Here is a 13,743-nt window from a genome sequence, read left to right on the forward strand (position 1 = left end):
CGAATTACTTCGTAATTCGACGATCGTAGTTGGTCTCTAGCTACAACTCTACGATCCCTAAATCAATCGGACTTGATGATCTTCCACATCAATTGTCCTATCCGACAAATTGTTCGCATTGTCACCTTGGTCGAAGGACATCTCCTTCAACTCCTTCACAAATATTATATGTCTTTGACTTGCTAATTAGAACCTTCTATATCATGGCTAATGAAGCCCTAGCTAGCAATTAGATGCTAAATGTCCGACCTCCTTATCCATTAGGTTAGCTTTTGTTATTAGCAAACGAGACAAAAATTATTTAGACTCCAGATTTGTATAGAAAATTCTAAGTTGGGTAATTGTGTCTTTTCTCTCTATTGTTCTGTTCTTGTAGTTAGCATTGTCATCTCTTTTTGATGGTTTATATAAAACCATAACGATAAATGTTGTGATGAAAGTAGTGAAGGGGGCCACTAAAACCATGATAGCAAATGTTTGATCATTTAATACTTGCAGCAAAAGAATGCAAATAAAAAAATTAAAATAACGCAAATATTAAAAGTTAAATTATATATCGACCATTAAGCAAGAAATGAGAAACGACCCGTAGATCACACTTAGTTAATGGGGAGCATGAATTAAACGATATTCTTACACAAATCTTTTGGGACAAGAATTTCAAGCACAAAATCTCAGAAAAGAGCATGGATGCCGATTGTGTCGGTAAGAAAACTAGATTTCGTAGAAATATACTCTTAGCTTATATTATCAATTTGCAAATCGAGTTTGCAAGATATGAAACCCAAGATTATATTTTGCAAAGCTTGCAAATCATGTTTGCAATCTATATTTTGCAAAACTGATTGTTACAATTCACATTATGCAAACACACGTTTGCAGAATTTGTTTTCAAACAAGTGTTTTCAAAACAGATAGGTGCAAACACATGTTTGCAGAACTTGTTTGCAAAACAGATTGTTGCAAACACATGTTTTTGAAAAAAAAAGTATTGAAAGTGGATCTTGTTAGAAAGCTAATGAAAAATGAGAAATTTTATAGGCAATGTACTTTTCAATCTTGACTTGGTCTATTCATCAAGACCAAATTTGGTTAAGGGCAATGATTTTTTATGGTTAATTTCAGCGGTAAAAAGTCGCCAGTCAACCCTCTCCGACGGGTTACCTTAATTAAAAAAAAATTCGTTCTTCATCTTCTCCTTCTTTTTTCTTCGTCTGTTTCTCCTTCCATCTCTTTCTTCTTCTTCTACCCTCCCATCTCTCTCTTCTCTATCTATTGTCGGCGGTCTGGTAACCAGACCCTTCATTTGGGAAAAGGTAACAGTATCGCAATAGATTTGTTTCTATCACTGACTTTCTCTCTCTACAATTCTAATGCTCTTTATTTACTACTCTTCTCTTTGTTGCTTTAAATCAAAGTGCAGAGAAAATCTTCTAGTTGATTTCAATATGAAAAAGGTTAGATTGTTGCTTTCGATATTAAAAGGTTTGTTTGTTGCTTAAGTGTGAAGGATCGAATGAACCTTGGCATTCATTTTAGGCATGCTTGTGTATTTCTCACGTACAACTGGATCAAGTTGAGACCTACACATCTCTTAATTAGGTTTTAAATTTAAAATTTGTTTACTAATTTTAAGTGATTCCAGTTGAAATTTTGCGAGGAAAAGTTCTACTCATTGAGGATTTCGATTTCTTGGAGGGATTGCTGACGAAAAGAGTAATCGAGATACTGACGACGACCAAAAGAGGAAAAGTTCTACTTGTTGAGGAGCTCGATTTTCAGTTTTATATTCTTGAGCCCTATTTGTGTGCCTTAAAACGTTTGAATCCCAACCAATTCTTTGATATAGAAGTGTGAAACAAAAAGGGAAGAACCCTAAATATGAAAGAAGTACTTTTTACTGACTAGTTGTACAAGGAAGGAGAATAAAAAGATGAAGGAAGGAAGAGAGATAAAGAAAATAAAAATCAGTCCCGACTGTGGCGACCAACTCCGCTTGGTCAAATCTTGGTTGAGGCATTTGTTGGGTTTTACACCCTTCTACTAGTGTTTATAGCGGAATTAAGACATCTAATGTCTACACTAGTATTCCCAGGATCACATGCATAAGCCTATGATAATCATTAATTAAAACTAGAAAGATAAATACCTTATTCGCTAGTTTTCCCTCGAACCTTTCCAATTGCTTATGAGAAGATCAAAAGCTTCAAGTGTAGCTCCTCTACTTGGGACACGAGCAATCAATTTGATCTCCCACCTTGTTGTATAGCTAGCACACCAATGGTGGTTGGAAGAAGAACTCCTTTCTCCTTGACTAGATAGATAGTTAATGGGAATTAGCTCACTTTCTCCTCTCTACTTGATGTGGTAGAGTAAGAAAGCTAAGAGAGAAATTCCACACCTTATTCTCTGCCCTAAGAGTGTTTATATATAACCCTAATAAGAATCCACCTCCTTTTAGGTTTCCTAAAACACCCTTTAGAATAAGATTTAGGGAAATAGTCGAAAATAGCAACTATTGATATTTTCTCAATTTCCTAAGGAGGAGGTGTCCAAACACCACGAAAATTGGCAGATATAATTTTTATTATATCATCAATTAACCCTCCAAAATTCAGCCCAATCCGAGTCCAAAAAGTACCCGAACCGGTCTAGGCCCAAAAACCCTGTTTTTGGCCTTTTTGTACTATCTTTGCCTAATTCCTTTTAAGGCCTATGAGATATGTTTATGGGACACTCCCATGATTATATCTCACTCCCACTAGTCATATCCTAGATCAATTTGTCACTCTTATGTGTAACCCGTTGTAGGATCCGATCGAAGTTAGCCGCGAATTACTTCGTAATTCGACGATCGTAGTTGGTCTCTAGCTACAACTCTACGATCCCTAAATCAATCGGACTTGATGATCTTCCACATCAATTGTCCTATCCGACAAATTGTTCGCATTGTCACCTTGGTCGAAGGACATCTCCTTCAACTCCTTCAGACTCCCACTTGGACTTAGAACAAGTACAATGCTTGATTCCCATGTCACTTAGTATCCCATCTGATACGTCACGTCATTCAGACTTTCTTAATCTCGAGTACAACTGTCAAAACAAATGATTAACTTTTAATCCATTTGAGCACGGCCATGCATTTTCAGTTGTTGCTCGTCAAGTGGCCCGAGGACACTGTATCCTAACATGGTTAGGAGGACATAATCCATTCTTGCGCTCCCACTCAACTTCATGTCTATCCTGTCCTTCCCAGTATCCGCTTTTATAACCTCCTTTTACGGCGCGGCGTTTAACGGAACCAAAGTCAGACATTCCTTACATAAGATGAGCTGAGCACTCATGTTTTGAGGAATCTCTTCAATCTTGTCTTTATGAGAAGTTTGACGATTTCATCATTCTTTGGATGAACTTCTCATGTTGAGGGTTATTCCAGCGTATAATCCTTATTATGCACTCACGTAGTCGAATCGAATACACTATTCCTATAGCCCATGAAACTGCGCTATCCCATCGACTCCCGTACTAGTCTTCGTGAGTCATTGTTGTCCATGCAATGACCTGGACTAGGGAATTGATAATGAATCACTCCAAGTTCACTTAGTAGGGTTTCATTCATCAGATCACGTATCTGACAAGCCTACTCGGAGCGTTTTCTTTATCGTGTGGACTGTCTCTTAAAATACCAAACCAAATTTTAAGGACAAAATAAAATTTCTTTTATTTTATTTATCGAATGTAAGTAATTAGGCACATAAACTCTTTTATGAATCCAAATTACATTTGTTGCCATTCCTCAATGCGCTTTATACCAATGTCCCCTCATGTGTGAATCATGTTTGGGCTGAGGTAACGGTTTGGTCAACGGATCTGCAACGTTATCATCCGTATGAACCTTGCAAATTACCACATCTTTTCTTTCTATGATTTCTCTAATCAAGTGGTACTTCCTTTGGATATGTTTGGATTTTTGGTGCGCTCTTGGTTCCTTGGCTTGGGCTATTGCTCCGTTGTTGTCACAATAGAGAGTTACACCCTCTTCTATGCTAGGTACGACACCAAGTTCTATCATGAACTTCTTGATCCAAACTCCTTCCTTTGCAGCTTCCGAGGCCGCTAGGTATTCTGCTTCAGTGGTAGAGTCTGCAACTGTGCTCTGCTTGTAACTTTTCCAACATACCGCTCCTCCATTCAGACAGTAGACGAACCCAGATTGTGATTTGAAGTCGTCTCTATCCGTTTGAAAGCTTGCATCCACATGGCCTACAACTTTTAGTGTATCTTCCCCGCCATATACCAGGAAATGATCCTTAGTCATTTTCAGGTACTTTAGGATATTCTTGGCGGCGTGCCAGTGCGCTTGGTCTGGATTTGATTGGTAACGGCTACACATGCTCAAAGCATATGAGACGTCTGGGCGAGTGCAGATCATGGCGTACATGATTGATCCTATTGCCGAAGCATAGGGTACTTTCATCATGTGTGCTAGCTCATCAGGACTCTTAGGACACTGATCTTTGCTAAGCACCATACCATGTGACATGGGAAGGAATCCTCTTTTGGAGTTTGTCATCTCGAACCGTTGAAGAATCTTGTCTATATAAGTTTCTTGACTAAGTCCGATCATCCTCCTTGATCTATCTCTATAGATCTTGATTCCCAATATGTATTCTGCTTCCCCTAGGTCCTTCATAGAGAAGCATTTCCGAAGCCAGTCTTTAACTGATTCCAACATCGGAATCTTGTTTCCTATGATTAATATGTCATCGACATAAAGGACTAAGAAAACTAGGTCGCTCCCACTAACCTTCTTGTAAATACAAGATTCTTCTGCATTCTTGAGAAATCCAAATTCTTTGATTTTCTCGTCGAATCGAAGATTCCAACTCCGGCTTGCTTGCTTGAGTCCATAAATGGATTTCTTAAGCTTGCAAACTTTTCCAGCATTTTTGGAATCTACAAAACCTTCGGGTTGTGTCATGTACACATCCTCTTCCAAGTGTCCGTTCAGGAAGGCGGTTTTGACATCCATTTGCCAAATCTCATAATCATAATGAGCTGCAATTGCTAGAATGATCCGAATGGATTTAAGCATTGCGACAGGTGAAAAGGTTTCATCATAGTCTATGCCATGAATCTGTTTGTATCCTTTTGCCACGAGTCTAGCTTTGAAAACGCTAACGTTTCCATCCTTGTCAGTTTTTACTTTGAAAACCCATTTGCATCCGATTGGTGTTGCTCCATCGGGCAAATCGATCAAGTTCCATACTTGATTTTCTGACATGGAATCCATTTCCGATCTCATGGCCTTTAGCCATTTTTTGGAGTCGGGGCTCGTCATAGCTTGGTTGTAGGTACTCGGCTCATTATCTTCTAACAGTAGGATATCTGTTTTCTGAGATAATTCCTGGAGCCTTTGAGATCTACGAGGGGCCTGAGCAACTTTTGGAGTGTTCTCAACTAGTTGAGATGTCTCCTGCGAATTTAATTCGACTTGAGCGGGAGGTACTCTCTCGACCTCACTCTCCTCTTCCATACTTTGTGTATAGATAGGAGCCGCTAAACCTCTTGATATCTCTATATCTGTGTTTATTTGTTGCTCATATCGAATTTCATCGAGATCTACATTTCTCCCACTTGTCTGTTTGGAAAGGAATTCCTTTTCAAGGAAGACACCATCTCGAGCAACAAGCACTTTGTTCTCAGATTCGTGGTAGAAGTAGTAACCCCTTGTCTCTTTTGGATACCCCACAAAGAGACATTTGTCTGATTTAGGTGCGAGTTTGTCTCCTTGTAAACGTTTTACATAAACTTCGCATCCCCAGACTTTGAGAAAAGACAGCTTTGGAACCTTTCCAAACCATAACTCATATGGAGTCTTTTCTACAGCTTTTAACGGAGCTCGGTTAAGTGTGAAAGCAGCCGTTTCTAGAGCATACCCCCAGAACGTGTTTGGAAGATTTGCTAAACTCATCATAGATCGAACCATGTCTAACAAGGTGAGATTTCTCCTTTCAGAAACACCATTCATCTGGGGTGTTCCTGGCGGAGTGAGTTGAGATACTATACCACAACTCCTAAGATGATCGTCAAATTCTTGACTCAAATATTCACCACCTCGATCGGATCGAATGGCTTTTATTTTCTTGCCAAGTTGATTCTCTACTTCGTTCTAAAATTGTTTGAACATGTCAAACGATTCGGACTTATGCCTCATCAAATATATGTAACCATAACGAGTGAAGTCATCCGTGAACGTGATGAAGTAGCCATAGTTACCTCTCGCCGGAGTACTCATTGGTCCGCATACATCCGTATGTATGAGTTCCAAGGGTTCTTTGGCTCGGTCTCCTTTTCCTTTAAAAGAAGACCTCGTCATTTTACCCATTAAACATGATTCGCATGTGTCATATGATTCTAAATTATACGAACCTAGAAGTCCATGCTCATGGAGCTTCTTCATGCGTGTCATGTTAATGTGACCCAAACGACAATGCCAAAGGTAACTTGGATTTGAATCATCTGACCGTAGCCTATTGGTTTCTATGTTGAAGACTTCGTTCTCAATATTCGTAATATAGAGACCGTTGTATAGCTTAGCACTGGTATAAAACATTTCACCTTTGTATAAAAAACAACGCTGGTTTTTTATTAATAGGTGATATCCCTCTTTGTCTAATTATGAGACAGAGATAAAGTTTCTAGAAATAGAGGGTACATAATAGCAATTATGAAGTTCTAAAACTAGACCAGTTTCTAAAGGTAGACTGAATGTTCCTACAGCTTTCGCAGCAACCGTTGCTCTATTTGCTACTCGTAGGACAAGCTCCCATCCAGATAAATACTTGATTCCCTTAAGGCCCTGCACATCATAAATGATATGAGCACCACATCCGGTATCGAATACCCAGGATTGAGAATCAAATGTATTTGCTAAGTTAACTTCGATAACATAGATACCTTGGTCGGAATCGTGAGTTCCTTCCTTTTTCCTATTGTTCTTCTGAATCAGTTGAAGTTCTTTCATTGATTCAGACATTCCAATGCCTCTCCGGATTGCCTTGGAAGTCCCACTTCCTCAACCGTGATTTGTTTCGGGACATGTCCCTTAATCGACGGATGATTGTGTGCGCATCCATTTTCCTGAATCTCTTTTGAAGATTAGGCTCCATGGTTGCTAACATAAGGCAAGTTACTGAAATTGATTTCATCCGGATACTTTTGGCCTGCTTTTGTTCCTCAACCTTTGAGTTCGCAGTTATCCTTGGAATAGGGGTATCCAGTACGCTTTCTTTGTTTGTAGACTTGAGAACACTTCTTAATCTCTTTTCCCAATCAAGGAAGTTATCCATGTTCAATTTGTCCTCATCAAGGATTGAACATAGGTTGAAAAGATTGATTTTTGCCATAGTAAAACTACATGAAACAGAAAAAGGATTTTGCTAAGTATTACAATCGATAATTTTTGCAAAAAGTTCTAAGTTTTTGCCACATTATTCAAGAAAACGTGTCCCTAAATGAATAATGCGATTCCGAGATCCCATCTCTCAAGGATTAAGCGGACTAGGGCCCTGCCCTTAATTCCCATTGATTTAGGTGAGTGAACACTTTCACTGATCATACCATATGATTCTCGGTTGATGGATTACATGTTTAGTGTAAAATCCATCCTTTTGCCTCGAGTATCCAAGACTCTCTTGCTGATCTCGTTGAGTAGAACCATTTAGACATGTAGGCCTCTTCTATAGACCTACCCGCAATGTCCCAAGGTAGAGGAGGTACTCTGCGAAGGCCGACCCACCTTCCTCGAACAAGGGCGCAAGGAGTGTCTTAATTTGGATAGGCACTGTACTCAAAATTACTTTTAGGGACTTTTACGCTAGTCTGGCGTTCGTTTTAGTGAACTAATTAGCCTAACTAACATCCACGACATAAGGCGTAAAAGGTAAGTAAATGCGCGCAAGAAAGTAAATCAAGCACATATGGATCCTAGTATGGCCCCTAACCTAGAAGATCTAATCTCCTTTGGTTTGCTTCTTGTTTCGCCTTTTAGTTCGTCTAGATCTCCATCTTTGAACCTCCATTGATTTCTCCCACTCGCCTTTGGATTTCCTCCTTGAGTTTCATCAATGGACTCATAAACCCTAAACTCTAATTACAAGACTCAAACGATTCGCAGATCGTGTAAACTTGAAATTAAAATTATTAAAAATAATGCACCCATCTGTGCTTAAAACAAGAATAAGAATTAAAATCTATGGCCATACTAGTTTCCGCATTCACATCACATGCAATCATATAATATATTTCAAGGCTAACAATTATATATGCATGTATATCCGGGAGATACTTTTGTCGACATCCATATGTCATGTACGTACCTTAAGTCTACATCAAAGGATTAGACTAATGGTGCGTCTTGGTTTGATTTTAAAATCTGATTTTAAAGAGAAATTCCGTTTGGGCTTTGAATGGCCCGGGTTAACTTCGGAAATATTTGGATTGGAATTTGGGAGAAAATTTGGATAAAACTCCCACTCGAATAGTGGTCCCTTTTCGTGGTCCGAAAAGCCTTGAAAAGACCCGGGACAAGTCCTAGACAAGTCCCGGCCCAAGCCCATAAAAGGGTTTGGACAAGGTCCGGATATGGCACGGCCCATAGGGCCGGCATGTCCGAGCCGAGGCCAATAGGCCTGATCTCGTCCTGGCCGGAGCCAGGACGCTAGTCCAAGCACCAGACGCGTCCTGGACGCATCTGGTGCTGGACCGGACCAGCATTAGGTGTCTCGGACTTAGTCCGAGACACCCAGGACCCCAGACGCGTCTCCAAGACGCGTCTGGTGGTAGCTACTGGACGCGTCCCAGACGCGTCCTGGTTAAGCTACTGGTCGCGTCTGGAAGACGCGACCTAGAGTAGCTGGACGCGTCCCCAGACGCATCCACCAGTAATCTGGGACGCGTCTCCCAGACGCGTCCTCCAGGCTACTGGTCCGGCCAGTAAGCTTCCTGGCCGGACCTATTGAGTTTCTAAAAACTCAATAGTTTCCCCTTTTTTTTTTGTGTTCCAATTCTAAATTGCTATTTCCAAAATTTGAAACACTTCTAAAATATTTCAAATTATTTTTAGAACAATTCTAAATTTCCAAATTTTGTTTTTCACAAGTTTCCAAAAACTTAAAACAACTCTTTTAATCAAACCAATTTGGATCAAAATTTTAGGTTTAGAAACTCTTTTCAAGAACAAATTTTGAAATCTTTTGACAAATACTTGAATCTTATCCAAAATTAATCAAAATTTTGTGTTCAAAACACTTTTAAACACAATAATCTATCTAGAAAAGCATGGAATTGGTCCAAGACTTAAATAAGATAGGCTAATTGCAAGAGGCTCTGACGCCACTGTTGGGTTTTACACCCTTCTACTAGTGTTTATAGCGGAATTAAGACATCTAATGTCTACACTAGTATTCCCAGGATCACATGCATAAGCCTATGATAATCATTAATTAAAACTAGAAAGATAAATACCTTATTCGCTAGTTTTCCCTCGAACCTTTCCAATTGCTTATGAGAAGATCAAGAGCTTCAAGTGTAGCTCCTCTACTTGGGACACGAGCAATCAATTTGATCTCCCACCTTGTTGTATAGCTAGCACACCAATGGTGGTTGGAAGAAGAACTCCTTTCTCCTTGACTAGATTCTAGCTAAATTCTAGCTCGTCTATTCTGACAATCAGGGACGGAACCAGAGTTTTTGTCAGGAGGGGGCCGAACAATAAGTAGACTAATAAATTAAACGTTATCAATGCCACTTTTTTTATCGTCATTATTAATTCGACTGCTCCCACTAGCCATTTGAGTCGTACCTACTTAAAATACATTTATTATATTAGCTAAATGTCTACTTAGAAAAATATATAATTGTGTAATTACTTGTAGCCATAAAAAGAGAGGGAAACAGAAAGACGGGGTGAGGTAGAGAGAGACACAAAGAGGGAGATAGATAGCGAGAGAGAGCTAGAGGTATGGAGAGGGGGATGAATGGAGAAAAGAGAGGCAATTGATTTTGGTTAATGAGAGCTGAAAGTATGGATGACTCGAATTGATTACTCTTTACAATTGGAATCAATATAGTAGTTAACGAATAGAAAACAAAAAGTTTACTCAAACTGCCTCCTTCAACTTGCCACTTGATCCGCGTTGATGGAAACAAGGGTGTCTATCGACATGACTGAACATGCGAGAGGAAAGAAAACTCTTGTTTATGTCACATGCGGTTCAATTGGAAGTTCAACGAGACGGTTCATGTAGTCTTGTTTAATATAGTAGAAAAGAAAATTAACAATTATAATTTAAAATAATAGAAATTTGCAACTAGAAATGAAAAGAGAAGGTAAAACCATTCAAATTAGGTTACTTAGGTCACAGATAGAAATTTAAGTTGGGCTGACAAGAGAAAAAACAGGATTCAAGCTGGGCTTTGATTAAGTGTGTGTTGGTTGTGGGTTTGGTTACTGGGGGCCACTAAAGCTTAAAGGTTGAATAATGTAATTATTTAATAAAAAACAGTGAAGAAAGGGTAAAGGTCAGGTGGGGGCCAGGGCCCCTCCTGGCCCTTACACACCTCCGTCCCTGCTCACAATGACATTAGTCAAAAGGGATCTAAATACTTTGTTTAGAAAGAAACCCATATTATTTCATGCACATCTAGTTCGTCAAAAATTTATTACAAATAAATTAACAAATAAAATTATCGATGTGATATTAAAAAATCATAATACTTTGTTTAGAAAGAAATCCATATAAATGCTCTTAAGCCAAATATAAATGTTCATAGTGGAACACAATATTTCCAATAAATGAAATAATATTTAAATGTACGTTGAAAACAAATTAAATAAATTTATAAAAGAACTTCATTATAAACCACATTTGTTGTAGTATTTGGTTCAGCTTCAGGAAGTAATATATGTAACTTGGTGGTGGAAGTGCATCTTGATAAAGCCACGTATAACTGCTCATGGCTAAATACAGGAGTACGCAAATCAATCCCGACAAATTTAACAGATTGACCCTGCGATTTATTTATTGTCATCCCATAAGCTAGTTTAACTGGAAATTGACGTCTGCTGAATTGGACGTTGAAGTCTGAAGAGGTAGGTATTAGAGAAATTCTTGGAATAAACACCAAGTTACCAACTTTATCTCCATTTAAGATTTTCGCTTCTATCACACGATGTGAACATCTTACAACCATCAATCGCGTGCCATTACACAATCCATCTTTAGGAGAAAGATTTCGTAACAACATTATGGGACACCCAACTTTTAAGTCTAACTTAAAAGGTGGAAATCCTGCAGGATTTAAAGAATTAAGAAACTCATTAGGATAGCGAACATCTAAAGCGTAGTTGTTAACTTCGCTTTCCTCCATTTTATCTGCAGCAATATAAGTTACTACTTCTCCGGGAGATATACTCAAAGCCGCGTCGTTGATTACAGATACATCTTCATTGCGTGCAGCAAGAATTGTTCTCTCAGTCAAATATTCAGTTGTTACGGTTCCATTAATATGTAACTCGGGATAGATAGCTGAAATAAGTTCATGGAGACTTCGACTTCTATTAATAGATGTTGGTAAATCTAGGATCTCTTGTGGATTTGTCCCAACCTACAAAAAGTGAAAAGATACCTTGCAAGTTCATATATTATATATGTATGTTGAAAAAAATATATAAATAATTTGTATTCAAAGAATGTCATACCTCGAGTAAGAAGTTTGCAAAATTTTGGTGTCCAGGTTCATCAGATCTTAACATCATGTTCTGAGCAAGGGTTAACACATTAATCGCATGCCAAAGAGGTGATCTTCGTAGTGAAGCCCCAACTATCTGCTCTCTTACACCTTTTGGGATTACAGGAAGTATTTGACGAAAATCGCCACCCAAAACAACTGTTATACCTCCGAAAGGTTTATTGTCATCACGAATATCTTGAAGAGTGCGACTAACTGCCTCAACGCAATACCTATGTTGCATTGGTACCTCATCCCATATAATAAGTTTCGTTTCCTTAAATAACTCAGCATGTGGTGATTGTTTACTGATGTTACACATTGAATCTTCGTGTACATCCAAAGGAATACGAAATGTTGAGTAAGCAGTTCTACCTCCAGCCAATAATAACGAAGCAATGCCCGAAGATGCAACAGTAATGACTATATCACCACGAAATCGACAACTTGCAGCTAAAGTATTGTACAGGAATGTTTTGCCTGTTCCAGCTCCACCACTTCTATAAGTCCTTTATTCTGGTTAACAGAATCAATAATATCTTTATAAGCGGCTCTTTGTGAATCATTAAGAAGTTCAACACTGGAAACTACATTTGACTCGTGAAGAGATATACGAAGTTGCGTATGCTCCCAAATCAACCTATTTTCAGAAATTTTGCTCCATATTTCACGTGGTTGTGGCATAGTAAAAAAATGTTCATTGAGATTTTTCCCAGTTTCTAGCAGTCAGTCATTTATTAAGTACAACCCGTAATCAAGTATTTGATCCTCAGTAGGATTTGCAACTCCACGTGTTGTCCGGAGAACATGCGCAAGATCGTCGCATATGTCTTTCGCAAACCTATCCATAATAAATGTGGATTTAATGGATAAAACTCCAGAAGAAGTGTACAAAAAAGTCTTCTCAATTGGTGACCACTATTCATTCGAGCAGCTTCTTCTAAACACTGTATCCACTCTTCATCATCATCCAAAAGTACACGTGCAACACATGCTTGTTTGAATGTATCATAGATTATCCCATCAAAAGTACGTAAACACTTAAACAATTTTTTCCCTCTTACAACTGTTAGCAACAACCTCAAGTAAAATCTCTCACCTGCATTAGGACTAACAAAATATACATCCTTCCTATTGTGGAACCCTTCTGCCTCACTTTCCAAATTTTTAGAGTTTTGTGCCACACAAAGTATTGCGGAAATTCTTGATAAGTGTAAGCTCGAGCTGCTGGATAAGATTCACAACACGAAAAAAAAAACCATTAATGTTGATTTTTGTTGTGCAGCTCTAGATTGAATAACTTCCGCTCCCTCATTAGGATTAAAAAGCACATGATGCATCCCTGGGAGATGTACAACCAACCTTACAACAGGCGGATACTCTTCGTGTAATAAAAAACTGAAAATTCTCCATGCAGCTTTCGGTGGGGCAATGTACCTTGAATCAAGGTATTGTCGAATCTCATCGATCCATCCAATAATCATAGTCGTGCGATCACCTCCTTTGTAAATATACTTGTGAATATATTTCACACATCGTACACTCGCACAAATTTCTACATTTATGTGACAATCAAATAGCCTAGAAAGATATGGATTGTAAGGCACTACATTTCTATTCTCAACTGATTGCATACCGTAAAAATTCGACCGTCATTACGACGACGGTATATTGGATATCCATCTTCTCCAAGAGTGGTGGCATTTGTAAATATACGTGGATATTCTTTTGTTTATTTTTCTTTGCTCATACATGACGCATTCGGTCTCTGATTTCCACACAGACCATGAAGCATACAATTTTTTACTGTGTGAAATAGGGTCGGATCTTCTAACTCATCTGGTAATTTTGCACAAATTAATTTGTCAACCTGATCGATTGTATGAATTTTATCTGAATCTTGAAGAAGTATAAGTGCATGCCTATGAGGTAGTCCACGTTTCTAAAATC

The 13,743-nt window shown here is 38.6% G+C and overlaps 1 protein-coding gene across 1 annotated transcript; it reads right to left on the reverse strand.

Annotated features, from left to right (window-relative positions):
* Window positions 1-10,902: 10,902 nt before the first annotated feature.
* LOC147557622 (uncharacterized) lies at window positions 10,903-11,989 on the reverse strand. The gene is made up of 2 exons (XM_086658908.1): window positions 11,765-11,989; window positions 10,903-11,670 (listed from the first exon to the last, which is right to left on the reverse strand). Exons 1-2 carry the CDS (start codon window positions 11,819-11,821, stop codon window positions 10,903-10,905), a joined length of 825 nt encoding a protein of 274 aa, XP_086515034.1. The 5' UTR covers window positions 11,822-11,989.
* Window positions 11,990-13,743: the final 1,754 nt, after the last annotated feature.

This window comes from Eschscholzia californica, unplaced genomic scaffold, assembly GCF_041429995.1.
Source record: "Eschscholzia californica isolate CP2 unplaced genomic scaffold, dmEscCali1.0.p SCAF_2, whole genome shotgun sequence".
NCBI classification, from domain to species: Eukaryota; Viridiplantae; Streptophyta; class Magnoliopsida; order Ranunculales; family Papaveraceae; genus Eschscholzia; species Eschscholzia californica.

Coding starts and splice junctions, on each gene's coding strand:
- LOC147557622 (XM_086658908.1), bottom strand. CDS start 11,821: ATGATGTTAAGATCTGATGAACCTGGACACCAAAATTTTGCAAACTTC. Junction 11,671..11,764: donor TTGCAAACTTCTTACTCGAG/GTATGACATTCT, acceptor CACTTTTTGTAG/GTTGGGACAAATCCACAAGA.